A 19,618-nucleotide genomic window follows, 5' to 3' on the forward strand; every position below is an offset into this window, starting at 1 on the left:
TTCACTCTTGTTTCTCCAATGGGCTAAAATATAAATGTTTCAAAGGCAGACAAAACCCACTATTTTTCTATCACATTGAAAACATTTGGCCAGGCAGAGTGGCTCACGTCTGTAATCCCAGCACTTTGGGAGGCTGAGGTGGGTGGATCACTTGAGGTCAGGAGTTCAAGATCAGCCTGGACAACATGGTGAAACCCTTCTCTACTAAAAATACAAAAAAAAAAAAAAAAATTAGCTGGGTATGGTGGCACGCGTGCCATGCCTGTAATCCCAGCTACTCAGTTAGCTGAAGCATGAGATCTTTTGAACGTGGGAGGCGGAGCTTGCAGGTGACAGAGGGAGACCCTGTCTCAGAAAAAGAGAGAGAGAGAGAGGGAGTGTTGGGGGGAGAGAGGGAGGGTTGGGGGAGGGAGGGAAGGCAGGAAGGGAGGAAGGGAGGAAGGGAGGAAGGGAGGGAAGGAAGGGAGGGAAGGAAGGAAGAAAGGGAAACGGAAGAAAGGAAGAAAAACGTTTAACAAAGGATGTTAACAGGCTGTGAATGTTGCCTCCAACATGCATTTAAAAGGACTTTGCTTTGATACAATCATGCATAGCATTGTCCTGAAACTTACAAAGTGCACCCAGATAGACCATGTCACAAATCGATGACTACAAATACTAAAAATCTTATGTTAGGTACTTTTTTTTTTAACTAATAGCACATTTATTGTTGATCAAAATTATACTTGATTTCTGAAGCCTTTGGGGGAAAAAATGTCACAATTATCTTCTTATACACGTTGCACCTGGAACTTGTCACTATGGCATCCTGCCGTGCTGCTTGGCCGTCGGAAGTGACCGATATGTTCATATTATAATCTATGGTGCAAAAACACAAAATGAAAACAGCAAACTACACACCCGGTGTATTCTGAATGCTCTTTGTGGGTGTTATATTTCAGAAAGTTACTATCTGTCCAATACAGGATGGAAGTAGGATAGTTCAACATTTAGATTCATGATTTAAGATTGTAGTTTACGTTTTAAAATCTGTTAGTGGATAATTATTCAATCTGTTTACTTTTCTTCTCTTAAATCTATTTGTCACTATCGTTAAAAAAAATAGCCAGTGAGAAATCAAATTGAATATTTGTTCAGAAGAAAAAAATAAAACTTGCTTTTTAAATTCTGATTTGAGATCAAATATTCAGAGCAGATGACATCCAGGAAGCAACACTTGCAACATAGATCTGGAAAAATTCCTTGTAAGTACATGATGCCTGTTGTTTTGTTGTTGCTGTTTTTAAAGTGAATGGCAGCTCTGCTCAAAAACGTTTAAATCTATTTCAAATAAATAAAACCAATATTCTGAAGTATACTGAGAAAAAAACCTAAAATGTTGAAAATATCCTCAATACTGATTCATAGTATTTCTTAAGATAGAATTTTCTATTATTTGACAAGTTTCAACCTTCTTAATACTCTACACAAAAAGTAAATTTAAAATGGAAAACAGTCCTGAAGAACATGCACAAAAGTGAGAACAGACTCTGAGCAGAGGAATTCAGGGTTTTCACTTTCTCATTTTTTTCTTATCTGCATTTTCTAATAAGTCTACAACCAACATAAATTGTTTATAGTTTAACAAAGTATTCTTAATTTTAAAACTAGTGTGAGGTATCAAAGGAGAAAATTTCATTTAAAAATACAGTTAATGTTGACTGTAAGTAAGGCATTGTGCATGCCCGATGCTGAGAAAAGGGCAAATGTGAGTAAAATCTCATTCCTTCTTTCAAAGACTTTAGACCTCCATTGGAGTCATGATTATATTAGAGAATAACAGTAACAACAGTAGACAGCATTTATCCCCGACCACTGAGTAAGGAAAAGGCACTTTTAAATACTTCTAATCTTTACACTCATTTCACAAGTTGGAAATTATCTCATTTTCACAGATAAGGAAACCGAGGGTCAGAGAAATGAAACTATTTGCGCACAGTTTGCATGCGGCCCAATTTGCATTCTTTTCATTCCATTATGTTTGGTAAAATATTCCCTTTAAAAGAGTAACCTGTGTGCCAAACAAGTGATAAATGCTCCAAAGAATTACTTGACATTCAAACCAGATATTATTTTCCTTCAGGGACATCACTATGAATACACATTAGTTTTCCCAGTCACGTGCACTTAGGTTGGCTGCAGAGAGTTCCAGAGGATGGAATGCCACATAACAAATGGATTACACTGATTTCAACAAGGGAGTTAAGAGTGGGGAAAACCAAGTGTCTAATTTCAAGCTGAGGAACAAAAACTTTCATTATCTAACTCAAGAACAAATAATATAAACACCATTTTAAACATAGATATGTTATACTTTTCAGGAACTTTCCAATCCATTGCCTCATTGATTCTTGAAAAGTAAGTAAACCTATAAACATGTAAAATGCTTGTTGATTGATTCAATCGAGTTACTTAACAAAGGACACCTAGCAAGTTAGTGGAAAAGCTAAAACAGGAATTTAGCGCTCCTCCAGCCACAAGGCTGCCTGCACATCCACACGAGAGGCTCCGTGCACAGGCGGGACACACCCACACCAGAGGCTCAGTGCAAGGGCAGGACACACCCACACGAGAGGCCCTGTGCACAGGCGGGACACACCCGCACCAGAGGCTCCGTGCACAGGCGGGACACACGCACACCAGAGGCTCCGTGCACAGGCAGGACACATCTGCACGAGAGGTTCACTGCACGTGGAGGGCGGGGGTGGGAAACATCCACATAAGAGGTTCCCTGCACAGGCGGGACACACCCACACGAGAGGCTCCATGCACAGGCGGGACACCCACACCAGAGGCTCCATGCACAGGCGGGACACACCCACACGAGAGGCTCCGTGCACAGGCGGGACACACCCACACGAGAGGCTCCGTGCACAGGCGGGACACACCCACACGAGAGGCCCTGTGCACAGGCGGGACACATCTGCATGGGAGGCTCAGTGCTCGGTGGGACACATCCACACCAGAGGCTCTGTGCATACGCAAGACGCAGCTCACACGTGTTCCCCTCCCCCATAATATGGTCAGGAATATTTGTGCAAGTCAGCTATTTTTAACAATAAGAATAAAAGTAGTAACGCTAAGCAGACTTTACACATATTCTCTCCTGGAGGTTGATTTTGTTATAAACAATTGGACAGACAAACTTTGAATAGAGGAGGAAACTGAGGCAATCAGGTTTTAAGGAGTGTTCCCGAAGCCACACATCCGGCAGGTACTGGAGCAGCCAAGGCCAGGCAGAGCTGATTCAAGTCCTCAAGGTGTGCAGACACTGGCTTCAGTTAGGTTAACCTCCCCAAGTGTCATCACTCAGGGCTCACGTCCTTTGCGGAGTGCTGAGGTGTCTAGGAAAACTAAAGACTAAATAAATGAAACTTGACACATTCAGACAAAAATCACTGTCATCACTTAGTCATCTACCAACTCAGGATGAGAACTCAGTCCTGCTGAGGACAGAGCTATTGCTGACGGCAGGGAGAGCAGCGCTTCTAGGGGGAAGCACCTTCCGCTGCCAGGTGGGGTTCCCGGCCCAGCTACACATCCGCTTTCCCAAGGGCTGTGAGCCCCCCACTCCCTTGCTCTCGCCAGGCAAGCACATCCATCCTTAGCTTCATGGCTGGCGTCTGAAGGTGCAGCTTTTATGACTGCCTGGAAAACCTAAGTGAGTGACTACAGGTGTAGCTGCCAGATAATTCAAACGTGTTTTCCAGGTTTTCCAGGCAATCATAAAAGCTGCACCTTCAGACGCCAGCCACACGCTGCCCTAGGGAGCTTTTTACTCCTGGTTCTTATTTGCCTTTCCTGAGGATCCATCCACCCATGTGAAAGGCCGTGATTATGCTTCTTTTCCTCCAGGTTTGTTTTCTAACTCTGGAAAACAGAGCTACGGTGTATGACAGAGGCATAAAAGTTACATTCCTAAAAAGCACCTGAGAAGATTTGGGGATCCGTGGATTCTCTTGTTAGGTCTGTCTTCAGAATAGAAAACGCAAAACTACAGCATTTGTTGTTGATACAAACCTTTCTTTCAACGTCTTCACAAAGCCTTGCATCTTCTTTATCCTAGTATGAAAAAATAAATATAGGAATCAACTATCGCAAGAAGGATGTTGTAAAATAAATCCTTAATCTCCCCCACCTCTACTCAGCTTCTCAGGGAGGTCAAATTCTTTCTCATAAACATCATTCAGGAGCTTGGTGTAAAGCCTCAAGCCTCATCCTCACTACCGACTCACTGCTCTGTTCCTCCTACTTCCTTCCATTTAGTTTCCCATTCTAAATTCTTTGTTTTTATGTACATCTTTTTGATCATTCTTATGCAAAAGGCGCATGTCATACCTGTATTCTCTGTTGCACTTTGATTTTTTTTCACTTAATATAACATCTTGGAGCTCCCATCCTTCTGTTATATGAGTCTATCTAATTATTTTCACAGCTGTATTGTATTCCATTCTATTGGTAAAACATAAGTTAATCAACCAACCCTGTGGATGAACATTGCATTTGTTTCTATTAATAGTCATTAATATATTGTAATATATTAATATTTGTTATATTAATATAACATGCATAGGATGCTCTTGGAGGAAGAGAAAATCATCACCCCAAAATCAGAGTCAATCTCCCTCTCTCTCTTCCTGTCCCTCTCTCTCTTTATTGAATCTTAATATAACAAATATTAATAGTTGTTAATTAATATATTTGTAAAATATTCCTGGCTATCATAATAATGGTTTAAAAAGGTGCAGAAGATATTCCTAGCTATGATAATGGTTTTAAAAAAGTGCAGATTTAATTTTAATAGAAAGAGCAAAAACTCTTTTCCAAAGGGCTGCATTGATTTATACATGACCCTAATAAGAAGTATTGCTACTTTTCTGCATCCATATTAACATAAAAATATAGCATTCAATTATCTGCAAGAGGAATGTTGTAAAACAAATCCCTAATCTGGATTTATTAAGCACTGGACATTGTCAATCTGATTTAACAACAAAAAAACCTCATTTTTATTATTTGCATTTCTTTAATTAGGAATGATATGGACATATTTCCTTATGTCTTTTGGAAATTTGTATTCTTCTTTGTGAATTTCCTGTTTGTCTTATTTGCCTTTCTTTTTATTGGGCTTTGTGTTAATGATTTATGAGACTTGTGTAAATCAAGAAAATTTGATTTGTATTGCAAATATTTTCTTCCTTATTTTGTTTAGCTTTTAACTTTATGAAATTTTCCAAAGAGAAAAGTTTGATTTTCATGTAGATAAACACTAAGGCTTTGGAGATAATTACTTCTTCTGATATAGCCTTTTGAGACTCACTGAATATCCACCTTCATCTTTAGTCCCCTCTACTGGGGCCACGCTCAGCTCCTGCTTGGCCACACTCTGGCCTCAGGCCAGAGGCCTTGCGATGCCCCACGCTACCTCCACTGCCACACACTGGTCACCTAATATCTTCCAGAGTCTCTATCAAGCTCAAGATCAGTTACTCCTGTGTGCAAGGTGATATGAAAGGCACTAACAATGACACCAAAATGAATTAAGTTGAGACTCTTCCTTCAGGAAATGTAAGTCACTCAGAAGAGACAGTAGACGTACACAAACAGCTCTAATTAAAGCCAAACTGTGCTTTGGACGGCGTAGGAAGGACAAACAAAATACTAGTGGAGGTTAGTGGAGGAAGAGATGCTCCCTGGGGAAGAAGGATCCAGAGAGCCATAAGGACGAGGCTGGCTCTGCAGTGAGCCCTGGAAGTGGGTGAGAGCTGGAAAGGCAGAGGTGCAGCAGGCATCAGGCACAGCTCCGGAGAGGCCAGAACATGCACAGGATGCTCTTGGAGGAAGAGAAAATCATAACCCCAAATCAGAGTCCATCTCCCACTCCCTCTTCCTGTCCCTCTCTCTCTTTATTGAATACACAAAATTACCCATGAAATTTTTTTACAGCTTTTTCAAAAGTATGAAACACCTAAATACTATTTGAAAGGTCGATAATTGAGAATCAGAGAAAAACCTGAGTCACACAATACCCGACCACTCCTATGCATAACCCTTCTCTAAAGCATCCCTCCAGAGCTGGCTACAGACCGCACGGAGATACTTCCAAGGATAGGAAGCTCGTGTCATCCTTGGAGAGAGCCCTGAGCACGTGGCCTGTGGATACATTTTTTGGCATTGCCATTCATACTTTCCATCTTGCTTTGGAAAGGGATTGAACCTTTTCAAAACCATTACGCATTGCTTTACAAACTTTGCAGGTAGCGTAAATTAAAAAGTGCTGCTTGCACATAAGATGTTTTAAAACCAATGAGTCCAAACAAATCAAGCACTAAGAACTGGAGAAGGCCAGGTGCGGTGGCTCACGCCTGTAATCCCAGCACTTTGGGAGGCCAAGGTGGGTGGATCATGAGGTCAGGAGATTGAGACCAACCTGGCTATCACGGTGAAACCCTGTCTCTACTAAAAACACAAAAAATTGGCCAGGTGTGGTGGCAGGTGCCTGTAATCCCAGCTACTCGGGAGGCTGAGGCAGGAGAATGGCGTGAACCCAGGAGGCGGAGCTTGCAGTGAGCCGAGATAGCACCACTGCACTCCAGCCTGGGCGACAGAGCAAGACTCCGTCTCGGAAAAAAAAAAAAGAACTGAAGAAAATTCCAGTGTTCCAATGTTAATAACATTCCATCTTTAAGGATGAAAAATGTTATTACAGTGCCCAATATTGTCAGAATTGTAGTGATTGTATAATTAACATGTTTAAAATATTCTGAGGATGAGGAAGTGTCATCCAAAAACACAGTTCTATTTTTGCTTTTGATTTTGATTGCTCCCACTTCTATGCTATTGACATACATAATTATAAAATGAATGCACCCTAAACTGTGGCGTGAGGAGGATCCCATCATAATACTTGCATCTGAACAGCTCCTTCAGGCCGGGATTGTTTTAAGTGCTTCAAATGACAACACAGTTGGGGCTAGGCAAAGCAAGGAACGGGGAGTTAGCGCAGGACAGGGAGCTGGCACAGAGTTTCGGTGTGAGGGGATGAAAAGGTGTTGGAACCAGACCGTGGCCGTGACTGTGCAACACGGAGAACGTGATTAATGCTGCTGAACTGCACGTTGAAAATGGTTAAATGGCAAATTGTATTTACATGTTACCACAAAAATCATTTGTATTCTACCACAAAAATAACGTTTGTGATCAAGCATCAGAAATCTTTTCTATATATAGTAGTAATTGTTGTTGTTTTTCTTTCCAGACAGAGTCTCTCTCTGTCACCCAGGCTGGAGTGGCACAATTGTAACTCACTGCAGCCTCAACCTCCTGGGCCCAAGCAATCCTCTCACCTCAGCCTCCCAGGGAGCTGGGACTACAGGTGCACACCACTGCACCTGGCTACCTTTTTTTATTTCACTAATTTTTTGTAGAAACAGGGTCTCACTATGTTTCTCAGGCTGTTCTCAAACTCCTGGCTTCAAGCAATCCTCCTGCATTAGCTGCCCAAATTGCCAGGATTACAGGCATGAGCCACTGTGCCTGAACAATACATATTTATAAATAAAGTTTATAATATGTCTTCTTACAACTTTGCAAGGTAATTAGCATTTTACTCCAGGATTACATATTTAAGTAACTTCATCATAGGCAACTGAAAGCAAATCTGCAGATATTTATTAAACACCTACTGTATATAAGACACTGAATGATACATAAGTTGACAGGACACAATCCCGGTCTTTGAGGAGGTCAAGCCGGCAATCATATGCCTAAAATTTTTAATATCATCAATATCAAATAAATGTCATATGATTAATTTGTCAAATGAATGTATAAATGAAATGCCAAGTGAACTACAGTTCATTGAGAGCAGGGTTAGCTCACCGTGGCCTATTGGCCAGGAAGGGCTAATTGAGTCCTGCTTCTTTTTAATTGTTATTACAGCTAGTATAATGCATATAAAACACTTGCTCTTTTTGAGCCCTCAAAAACGTGGGCCAAATTTTAGGGCCAATTACCTTCAACCCCATGGGTTGCTTCACATCAACAAAGTTTTGTTTCAGTCATGTTAGAAGCAAAGACTGAGCTGTTAGAACTGAAACACTTGAGCCACCCTGCACCCCCTGAAGCAGTAGGTGACGCCAGTGAAGCAACGGTATCTACGAGGGACACAGTGTGAAGGCTGATACAGGAAATACCTCTTCCGGGAAGTTATATATAAATAACCAGCATGGTTCACTGGAAGAAGAAAACACAGCCTTTGGAATCGCTCAAAACGAGCTTCAAATCCAAGCCCCATCACCTCCTGCGTGACGCCGACAAGCTACCTAAACTCCCCATCTCATTGTTTTTAATCTTGTTTATTCTGCCTTCCTTAAAGATCGACTGTGCAGTGGAGACAGGGCTGGGTATGTGGGAATGGCTGCGCAGTGCCTGGTGCACGGTGAAGCTCGGGATGCCTTCGTTTGCTCCCCAGCCCTCCCTGTCCTGTCTCCCGTCATTAATGTTCAGGCAAGAGAACCAAGGTATGGCTGTCCCTATCACCTTTTAGATCCTTGGCCCGGATACCTGAGGACTAGGTGCTTGGGTTTGCCATTGAATTCCAGTGATAGTGCTTACATTAAGAAAGACATTTTGATTCACTCTAAGAAATTAAATCTGCTACTGGCTGTTATCAAGTCACTAATACGCATGGATCCCCCCAGCAGCCTGAGTAGATTTCCGTAACAAATCAGTTAAGCACAGATGACAAATTCAACTACCAGTGTGCACAAGGGATTCAGGAGACAGCACAAACTCACTGCAGTCAGAAGGCCTGGATTATATCGCTATTGAAATATGCCATTCACATAATAGCACCCTCTCCTTGAGGGTAAGCAAGGTAAGCCAGTGGCTTGTTTGCCCCTCTTAGCCTAATGCTCTAAGACAAATGTCTGCACTCTCACTCCTGCTCTCAGAACACACTCTTACCCTCGACGGAGGGTGCCAAAGAAATAAAAAACTGTCTTTGCTCTTCGTCTGACAGTCTTCCCTACTCATCCAGATAAAGACAGGATACCTTTCCACAATTATCCAGGAATATAAAGAAGAATGAGCTGTTTTACAAGTGTATTCTGTTTGACTGCCTGTTTTAGATCAGAAGCTGCTTTGGTGTTTTCTAAAAAACCTGAACTAACTTCCTGAGGACCCATATCCCTTCCAACAAACACCTGTTCCAAGTTGTGTCAAGCGCCGGGGGTGACCTGCGTGGCTCCAGCACCCTGGCACAAGCTCCCTAGGGGTCACTCCTCCCCTTTCTTCAAGGTGGCAGCCAGGAAGCTGCAGGGCAAGTTTAAGAGCAAAAAAAGTGACTCCTGGCAAGGCTGCGAGTGTCCCCGCCTGTTTACAGCTCTGGAGGATAAATCAGACTGCAACTCCCAGACTTAATGAATCCGGGAGCTCATTACACAGCCTCCTGTGTGATGATCAATTTACACAGCTTCCTGACTGCCGCCAAACTTTTAAAAACAAGAGACTACCTTGAAACAAAAATAAAGATCCACAGACAGAATTCTGAAAACAAAGTCATCAAAGTCCACTTCTTAGCTAAAAATGATACATTTAAAGTAAATTCTGTTTTCCAGATACACACATTTTATGTGGACGATAAGTTGCATAATCTCATAGAGGACCACAGACACACGCTCCCTGCATGGAGGAAGTTTCCAGGACATCCAGATAGGAAGAAGACCGAGCAAGAACCCACACTGCCAAGCGTCCTGCGCTGGCTTCCACTGCCATCTGCACACAGGCACCACGCGCCCTCACCCTCGTGCTCCCCGGCGGGACCAGCTACTGACACCACACCACAAACTACGCCAGTCAGCACCCCAGGTGTCCACTCCACACAGCCACCTGCACACCTGCTGCCTTCCTTCACCTCCCTGGACGTTCCCAGCTAAAAGTACATCTTGAAACTTGCTGGGGGAAAAGTTTTTAGGTTTGTGACTGGAAGTAGGGCAGAAAGTAATTAGGACGAGTGTAGATGTGATTAAAATGACTCATGTAATTGACTGGCACAGGAAACCCGATCGTGTCCACGGCTGCCTGCGAAATGCACTCGCTTCCGATTCCGTGCTGGCTTGTGTTTTGGAACCGACTTGTGATCTCAGATCCTTTCACCACCAAACGTGAGCTCCGTTCAAAGTGTCAGGTGCCTTAGATCCAAGCCATTAAACACAAAATAAAATGAACTCACCTTGTTGCCCTCAAAATCAGGGGTGTTCTCATGTATCTCTTCATCTTCTTTAACTATCTCAGCTTGTCTCTGGGGAGAAAATACACCGCATTTTATCAACTACTTATGTGGACCTCCTTTAAAAAAATCAGAGAGCACGTGAAATAGTGCGACCTTCTAGACCACTTCTATGGGTAGAGCTGGGGAAGTCACTGCAGTTTCTCCAGATACAGAATGGCATCCACTCTGCATTTTTGTGTTTGGCTCCACCAAGAAAATGTCAACCTGCTTGGTAAAATTGCTGGAGAAACCTCTTTCTCCTAAGGAGTGGCGTGGGCGCTCCAGAGACCTCTGGTCAGCAGGTGCTTTTGTAATTCTTGGGACACCGTGAGGACCCCACCCAGGGCCCTCTGCTCCCTGGTCAGCAGACGCCCTCCACAGCCTGCCTGGCCTCACTCCTCACATAGCAGTGGGTTCTCACTCTCCATGGTTATTTCCTAGTTTTCATGGCACACTGGCAGAAGACAAGGATCTGTCCTAATCTGTGTCCTGGAGCCTCTCCCTGCTCTTGGGGAGAAGCATGTGGTTCTGTGACCAAAGAAAAGACTCTCCAGGACCAACTTCCTTTATATTTCTGTAGCAGTCAGGACAGGCTGATGAGGCTGCAATAACAAGCCAACCAAGTATGCGTGCTGCACATGCGTGGCAGCTGGCCGGGAGGAGTCCCGTCCACACAGCCACTCAGGAAACCCACTGATGGAGGCCCCGGCGCCTCCTGTTTCCTGACTGCAAAGGAAGAGAAGATGCAGTGTGGGTGCTGCACATGCGTCCAGCTGGCCAGGGGGTGTCCCGTCCACACAGCCACTCAGGTAACCCACTGATGGAGGCCCCGGCGCCTCCTGTTTCCTGACTGCAAAGGAAGAGAAGATGCGGTGTGGGAAATCACACACTGGCTCTTCATGCACCTTCCTGGAACCACTCACCTGTCATCAGGGAAGGCAGGTGGCATGGCCACCCTGAGTCACAGTGGGTAGAGAAGTGAATTCTCACTGTGTGACCAGAGAAAAAGAACTGCCATTAGTAATGAGCCATAAAGACCCAACAGCTCCTGCCAGCTGACCTTGAATGTGCAAGAACAGTGTTCCGTGGCGAGGCAGACGTGTAGGTATGTCTTCAGTATGGCAGACCCCATCATCCCAGACCTCAGACCTTCTGAAAACTCAGACCAAGGCTGTATGAGCATTATCTTCCTATAGCTTATGTAGAAAAGCAGTCGCAATGAATAAAACTCTATGGGGAGTGCTCAAACCACGTAAAAAAATAAGCTTTGTAAAAACACATTGTTTTAAAGAATAATCAACATAATGTCAATCAAAAACATGTTATTTTAAAGAATAGTCGATGTGATATCAATCACTGATTCATTCATTTATTCAGCAAGTATATAGAGGACACCCACCATGCTGAATACCACAATGCCAGAAGACACAAGTGATTGTGAGTACAAACAAACAAGGCCATCAAGAAGTCGAGAGTCTTATAGGGAAGACAGATATTAATTAAATAGTCACACAAACAAAACAACTGTGACAGGTGCTACAAGGAGAGGTACATGGAACAGAAAGAGAATGTAATAGTATTTAACATATATGGGAAAGCAACAAAGACATCCTCTGGTAATTGATTACTAATGTAAAATCTGAAGGATGAAACAATGTTAATACATAAAAACAGATGGGAAAACAGGCCTGGCGCATGGAGCAGCGTGTGCACAGCCCTGTTGCAGGAAGAAGCGCTGAGCTTCAGAGTTGCTGGGGGTTAGTGCATGAAAAGCAGGAGTGACAGCAGCAATCTAACCAAAAGAGGATGCTAAGTGGGACCAGAGAGATGGTAACACAGGCAGAGAGGGGGGCAGAGATTCCAGACACATTTAGGAGGTAAAACTACAGAGTCCAAGATGATCTGGATACAGAAGGGTTGAAGAGGTCACTCTCAGGAATACCTCTTCAGTTTCTCTTTTGTCTTAATGGATCTGGGTGTCATTCATGCACAGAAGAAGGTTTGAGGACAGGGGAAGGAGACCGCGAGTTGCGTTCTCACTCTGCTGAGCTTCAGAGTCTTAGGACTCTGAATTAACACCTCCAGGAGGTGTTAATTCAGCAGATGTGCATATGTTCCTGGAGGACACACACACTGACACTGGGGTGATACAGAATTTTATATCACACACAGAGGACATCCAGAGTGAGAGGAGAAGATGCCCTACCCCTCATCCTTGCTGAACGCCAGCATCTGATGGCCAGTGAGATGATCAGAAGCCTAAGAGAAGGACAACGAGCGGCCAGAGGCAAAAGGGAAGTCAGGAGTCTCGTTTGACGAGATTCTCTTGCCAAAGGAAGAGAGCATTGCAAGGAAAAGCGAGTGGCCGGGAGCGCCATGGGTGGTGAAGGTCCCGTGTGACAAGAACTGGGGAATGTGTTGGGTTTGGTGGCACAGAGCGGAAGAGCTGTTTTTTGCCACTATGGGCAGAAGCCTGAAGAGATAAAGAAGAGGGGAGAAGATGGAGAAAGTGAGGAGACACCACTCCCTGCAGACCAGCTCCACACATGAGGGGAGACAGACACGCTCAAAGAGGACTGAGACCAAGAAAGAGTTGTTTTTACACATAACAACAGTGATTTCAGTGTGCTCATATGCCAGCCAGAAGGACTCGGGCATGGGAGAAGCTAAAGACACCAAGGAAAGAGAGAAAATTATTAAGCAGTTGATGACACACAGTCCTGAGAGGTTCTGAGTGGGAGAGGATCCAGCATCTGGGAGGAGGGGATATATGGGTAGGAGAGGACGGACCTCTCCTTCTATGATGAAGAAGGGGCAGATGGCACAGATTAAACATCCTGTACCCTGACAGCTGCCTAGCCCACAGCCACAGCTGCCTAGCTCACAGCCACAGCTGCCTAGCCCACAGCCACAGCTGCCTAGCTCAGAGCCACAGCTGCCTAGCTCACAGCCACAGCTGCCTAGCCCACAGCCGCAGCTGCCTAGCTCAGAGCCACAGCTGCCTAGCCCACAGCCACAGCTGCCTAGCTCAGAGCCACTCCCTACGTTGTTCCTCACCAAAAAAAAAAAAAAAAAAACATCCAGCCAGGCGCACTGGCTCATGCCTGTAATCCCAGCACTTTGGGAGGCTGAGGCAGGTGAATCACCTGAGGTCCAGAGTTCAAAACCAGCCTGACTAACATGGTGAAACACCGTCTCTACTAAATACAAACAATTAGTCAGGCATGGTGGTGCATGCCTGTAATTCCAGCTACTTGGGAGGCTGAGGCAGGAGAATCGCTTGAACTGGGAGGCAGAGGTTGCAGTGAGCTAAGATTGTGCCACTGTACTCCACCCTGGGCAACAAGAGCAAAACTCCATCTCAAAAAAAAAAAAAATCAAAAATTCAAACTTTTTTCAAATACTATTCATACATTTCAGGGGAGCCTGAATCCCTTTCCAGACACGAGAAGTAAAGGCTGATTCCGCTAAACCACCTGAGGTCAATCGCCTCTCCCTGGCTAGGGACAAGAGAGGCATAGACACGCGGCAGCTTTCACAGGGGTCCCTGGGAAAGCCTCTCCTCACCGTTTAAATGGTGCAGTCTCTCTACTCTCCCCAGCATCCCATGTCTCAGTGTGCCAGCCACAGCAGAGACTGCCACCTTGAGATCATGAGGAGACAAGCCCAAGGCCAAAGGTGAAGGCTTGGAGGGAGGCAGTGGAAGAATGGGGTGCCCAGCCACTCCCCGAGGCTCGAGGGGGCCAACCCCAGAGCCTCTCCCACACGGAAGGCTCAAGTCCTTCTGTTAGGTGGCCTGATAAACGTTCCTGATTGTTTAAACCACTTCTCTTGAAGTTTCCCGTTCCTTACAGCCAAAACATCCTTACAGATATAGTAGCTAATTATACTTTTAATTTATTCATTAAAGCCAACACCCCAAGGATCTGGGTGGCCTCCGTCTGAGTTACTCTACACAGATAAAAGTGCCAAAGCCTAAAGCTTCATTAGGTTTTTTCCAATTAAACAATTCACAGATTACCCAAGTTTAGATTGACCTTCTCCTAATTAGTCCCAATTATTTTGGTTTCTCTTTGGTTGGTGACTTATTCTTATCTCTTTCTCTGGAGGGAAATGCATTACACCCCTTGGAGGCGCAGTGCAGGGGGCACTGCCCTAGTTGCTATTTGAGAATCCAAGGAAAGATACTCTCCTTTTGCACTGACTCTTTGAGACTCTCTAAAAATAACCGGATTTTAGAAGAGTAGAAATGGACCCAATCCTTTGTGATTTCAGTCAAACCATGCTTCTCACGCATCAGCTGAAGACCTGGGGTTTGCACAGCCTACTTACCACCTGGGGAAGGATGAAGCAGCCTGCTGTACTAAAACGGAATTGGCCATGTTCCGAGTAAATTCTAGACTATTTCCCCAAGAAAGGAATCACAGGTGAGTGTCCTGGACCTGGCAGGGTTTCCAATTGTACACATTTGCCCACCTTCTTAAAGTAGTTACAAAACTAAATATAATTGTATCACTGGAAGAAGACCTTGCTTTTGTAAAAATGTAGTACTTAAATCAGAATTTCAACATTAATGTTTTAACATCTGGGTGCCTTTTTTTGCACAGATTGTAAGAAAATTGTTCCTTAACATTGGGGCAAAATGATTCGAGACTTTAGTGTAAAAATTCACTGCTCTCTGAGAATGAAAGCTTATCGGGCAGCAGGCACACAGGCCACGCACCCCCGCGCATCTACAGATTCCCTCTGCTGATGGAGATGGTGGGGGAGGGGTGGATGCCAAGGGGATACATTATCTGCTATTATAACCAAAGATTTAAAAAACTTTGAAAATAAATTATAATTTCTTAAAAATAAAAACTCAAGAAAGGAGGGAATGCAGCCTAGGAGGGAAAAAAAACAGGGGGTCGTTAAAGACTGGCGATAATTCACGCCACAACCACCAGTGAATCGCCTTCTCTCTGACAGCTGGCCACGCCTCACAGCTTCCACCCCGAAACCCTGTCCCTCTTGCTCCCATTGCAGTTCCCACAAGCTAAGCCTTCCGTCCTATTCACAACCACTTAGTTCAGGACAAATGAGTTTCAGTGACTCTGAAGCTTCCCACTTTGATGACCCAGGTAACTGAGATCACTGGATTAACTCAGGTTACCGCTTCCCTAATGCAGAACCCCAATCTTGATTCTCTCATGAGCCACAGATGAGCACCCACAGAACTCTGTGAGGGTCTCCGTGTCAAGTTTGTGCTACAAGAATGAGCTTTCAAAACAGCCAGGAGCCTTGAGACGCCAGTGTGAACTTCCCAACACCGGCCCATAAGCCAGGGGCTCTGCAGAAAGCCCTGTGTCCGTTGATAGAGACCCAGGTGACAGAAGCTGGAGGGCAGAAAAGTGACTTGTATGATTAAAAGTATGTGTTGTTTTGTGAGTAAATTAATAAGAAAACAATTAAAGGCTGAACAAGAAAAGTGAGAACATTCTAGAAATCCAAGTACAGGTCAAAATGCACAATGAACACTCATCTGGCACTGTCAGGAAGACCAACACCCAGCGCCCCCAACGACCTGACTTCCCAGCTGAGCCTCCGACCCTCCCTGCCCACATTCAGTGAGGCCATGTTCCATTTTGTCCTCCCCTGCACAGCTATGAGATGTCCCAGAACTGACTAACAAGTACTGGGAGAAGCTCCTAGACACTGGAATAAAGGAAAGGTGACAGGAAAGGGGGCTGCGGAGTCAAAGTCTTATTTATCATCACAAATTGTAAAGATCATATGAGGCCCCTCCACAGGGGCCAAGGACGGGCCACATCCTTCATTTCTCCAAACGTGACAATGGGAATTTAGTAACAGATATTGAAGGTGTCACAGGAAAATCAAAGCATCCTTCCACATTGGACATCCTCCAGGGATGCTCGGATGCTGTGCTGTGAGTGTCACTGACCACGAAGCAATGGCCTGGGATTTGGAGGACTCTGCATTCATGAGGTTCCCTTCTTCAACCGAGAAGGCTTGACTCCAAATTCATACATTGACTAGTCGGGATGTTATATTTTGTAATATTTTACCTTTATGGTGCCACTACACTGGAGGAAGCGTAATACTGCAGACACAATGAGAAACAGCATGTGAGATGCTCAGGCTAACCCACAAAGTTAAAATCAATTACTCAAAAACAGGAGACAGTATTCCAGATTACTAAAGAAGTCAGCACCATGAAGGCATAATATTAGGGCCAAACCGTCCTTTACTAATGGCCTGGAAAGTTCTCACGACACGGATATATGCACCTTCCCTGTGTCCATGGGGATGCCAGTCACCCTGACGCAGAGCCAAGAGCCTGCGCAGCAGGCAGCACAGGTGCAGAGTGGGGCCGGGCAGCCAGCCACCCTTGCGCAAGTTCTCCAGGCTTGGCCCACTCGGATGCAGCCACCCACCCGGTCCATGACTGTCCCAGGAACAGAGGGTCTGCACAAACCACATCCTATGTTCCTGCTCCATAGGAAAGAAGGAGGTCCTTGGACAACTGCACACAGGCAAGGCCTCAACTGTGTGTCATGAAGAGTCCTAGCAAGAAAAGGTTCGTGGGGAAATAAACAGAATTAACCAAAAGCTTATACATAATTTTAACTCTAGGACTTCTCTGAAACAATACACTCATGTGCACCGTGATTCCCCCAAGGAGAGATATGAGAGTGGCGCCTCCCACGTGTGCATTTTCAAAGATGCAGAACGCGATTTGGGCAACACCACTCTGTCTACACGGCCTGAGCTTCATGCCTTGCCTCTGTTGATCAAGTGCATGGGATTTTCTTGTATCCACTTCTGGAAGATTTCATAAGCTTTTGTGAAACACCTGCTGCATGTCAGGACCCAGCCAGTGGGAGACAAGGTGAGGCAACGTCCTCCCCGGGTGTGCTGTGCAGGAAGGGTCCTCCCGGCACTCAGCTGTCCCCAGCATCCCAGCTGACAGCCGCTCTTTCTGCTCTCACCATGCACGGAGGATGCAGAGGGAGGACGGATGACCTAGCTCACCCTCAGGGGGTCTTCCTATCCACAGACAATGGCTGAGAGTCTGTTTCTGTGTCACTCAAAGCCACAGGACTTGTGTTAATATTGTCGCTTGACAGTGAGAAAGTTACATTCACTGAGACTTCGCCCTACCTGGTGTGGAAAACTGCTGCACAGAAAACGCTTTCTGGAAGCCCCTCCTCCTCCATGGCTGGTGGGTGGAGCATCCCAGGGACCTACTGGCCCTCTTCCCTCCTCTCACCTCACATTAGTGCGGGATAACCGAATTCACTCCACTGCCTCAAAGACGATGGAAATCAGAATCACCGCCAACCAAAACTTATGAATATGCTTATTATATGCAAAGTTATGACAACAGTGTTTGTCATATGAGGATTCTGCCTGTGTTGAAAAGTTGTGTTGGACACTCAGTCTACAACCCAGAAAGCCACAGTAACATCCTAGTGACAACGGTATATTTGGCATACAAGTAACAGCCTAAAATGTCCTAGTTTCCTTATCACTAGAAAATTCTTAAGTGGGCAATACGAAATATTTTAACTGTTAGTTTGGATTTGCGAAGAAAATGAAATCTTTTAGTCACTTTTGACATGTCAAGGAAAAGAGAAAATAATATTACTAGAAATTTAGAAAATATGACAGGACTCATAGGAAAGGTGCTCAAAATGCCAAAAAAAGGAAGTGGAAAGCTAGAATATTGAGATGCAGTCTGTGATATTTTTCAAATGTGTCACAGAAAATAAGAAATACAGCAGAAGTTAAAAAACAAAGTGCCAAAGTTAAGAGTGATCCATTCGGAGAAAGGAGTGGAAAAGTTTGCTGGATACCAGGATTTGGTGGTTTATAGTTACAGGAGCAGGGGTGGAACCTCATCTATTTTAGAGGAATAAAAATGGAACTCTAATGCTAATATTGACCTTTTAGAGAATATACATTCTTTGCTCAAAAACTAAGAATTGGAAATGTACTTGTTTTGCCTTCAGGTGGGTAGTGAAGACAACACATGCATTTTAGGAGATCACTGAGCACAATCTGCCATTTGCCCAAGTGCTGGAGACTCACTCAGGTGCGCAGCTGGGCTGGAACCCTGGCCTGACCCCGCCCCTTCTCAGAACCCTGCTCCCCACTCCTCCCTGAGGCCAGGAGGAGGGAACAGTGTCCCAGCATCCACCATGCACCAGTGCTGGCCACACACTCAGGCCACACACAGACCTGCACAGAGGCAGCATCCCCATCTATGGATAAGGAAACAGAGGCTCAAGGTTTCATTATCATGCCATCTGATCACACTGTTTACTCCATTATTCAGTCATCATTCCACAAAAAAACTACTAAGGCCTCCTCCATGCCGGGAATTCTGTGAGGTACAGGGCCCAACAGTGAGCGAGGCAGCCAGCCCCTTTCCTTATGGAGCCAGTAGCTTAGTGAGGGGACAGACACAATCATCAAATAATGATGAAGCCAAATTTGCAGTCACACACAGTGAAGTGTTAAAAGGCGTCTCTCCAGCAGAAGCTGTGGGGGGGGGTGGGAAGACAGGAAAATGCTTGACACAGGATCTGAGATGAGCAGTCTCTAACTAGGAGGAACACAGAACATTCTAGAGTCCAGAGAGAATTTGCAGGGAGAGGGTGAAGGATGACGCTGAGGCGGGCAGGAGCTGATGGAATGGAGTGAAGACGGCATGGACATCGGACCCCGGACACCCACCTGGTCCACAGGCACCTCCAGCTGCACGTTGTGCTCCTCTTTGACGTCCAGCGCCCCTTGGGTTTCCTTGCTAGGAGTCGGTGCTTTATACACGTCACCTTCTGGGAGAAAATCACACAGACAAACTTTTGAAACCCATGGAGAAGCTGGAGTCCACTGCATATTTCCTGACGCAAACCCAAGTTACGAAGCTGGGCATCCTGGAGCTTCGGGCAGGCCACCTGGTCTGCAGTCCCAAACCCCGTCCACCTCACCCCGTTTCCCTCTCGCCCTTCCTGTTTGCATCTGCCAAGGTGCTCAGCGTGGTGGCCTCGATTTTAGCCCCATCTGCTTTTGTCTCTGTCTTCATGAAGGTCCTGGACCCTGAAAGTCATGCAATTGCTGTGCCCCCCACGGTAGTCAGTCCACGAGATGAAGCACAGGGAAGGCCTGTGACCACCAAGCCTCTGTCCAGTTAATTCCGTTAGAAATAAAAACATGCAAAGTAACCCCACTGGACAGCAAAGTAATAGAATAAATTTTAAGAAAATGCAGCTTCAGCCAGGTGCAGTGGCTCACGCCTGTAAT

At 45.1% G+C, this 19,618-nt stretch overlaps 1 protein-coding gene across 4 annotated transcripts in view; it reads right to left on the reverse strand.

Annotated features, from left to right (window-relative positions):
• DCDC2C (doublecortin domain containing 2C) overlaps positions 1–19,618 on the reverse strand; it is a 145,265-nt gene that overhangs the window by 57,845 nt on the left and 67,802 nt on the right. For 2 of the 4 annotated variants that reach the window (XM_063594666.1, XM_055108298.2), the window contains exons 8-10: positions 19,052–19,152; positions 10,274–10,342; positions 4,060–4,101 (exon numbers count right to left, since the gene is read on the reverse strand). In XM_063594666.1, coding sequence (XP_063450736.1) covers positions 4,060–4,101; positions 10,274–10,342; positions 19,052–19,152 — 212 coding nt within the window. Of the gene's footprint in view, positions 1–470; positions 859–3,125; positions 3,393–4,059; positions 4,102–10,273; positions 10,343–19,051; positions 19,153–19,618 lie in introns of those variants that run through there. The other 2 variants (XM_055108299.1, XM_055108300.1) reach the window with 2 other exon arrangements.

The sequence above is a fragment of the Pan paniscus genome, chromosome 12 (assembly GCF_029289425.2).
Source record: "Pan paniscus chromosome 12, NHGRI_mPanPan1-v2.0_pri, whole genome shotgun sequence".
Taxonomy (NCBI): domain Eukaryota; kingdom Metazoa; phylum Chordata; class Mammalia; order Primates; family Hominidae; genus Pan; species Pan paniscus.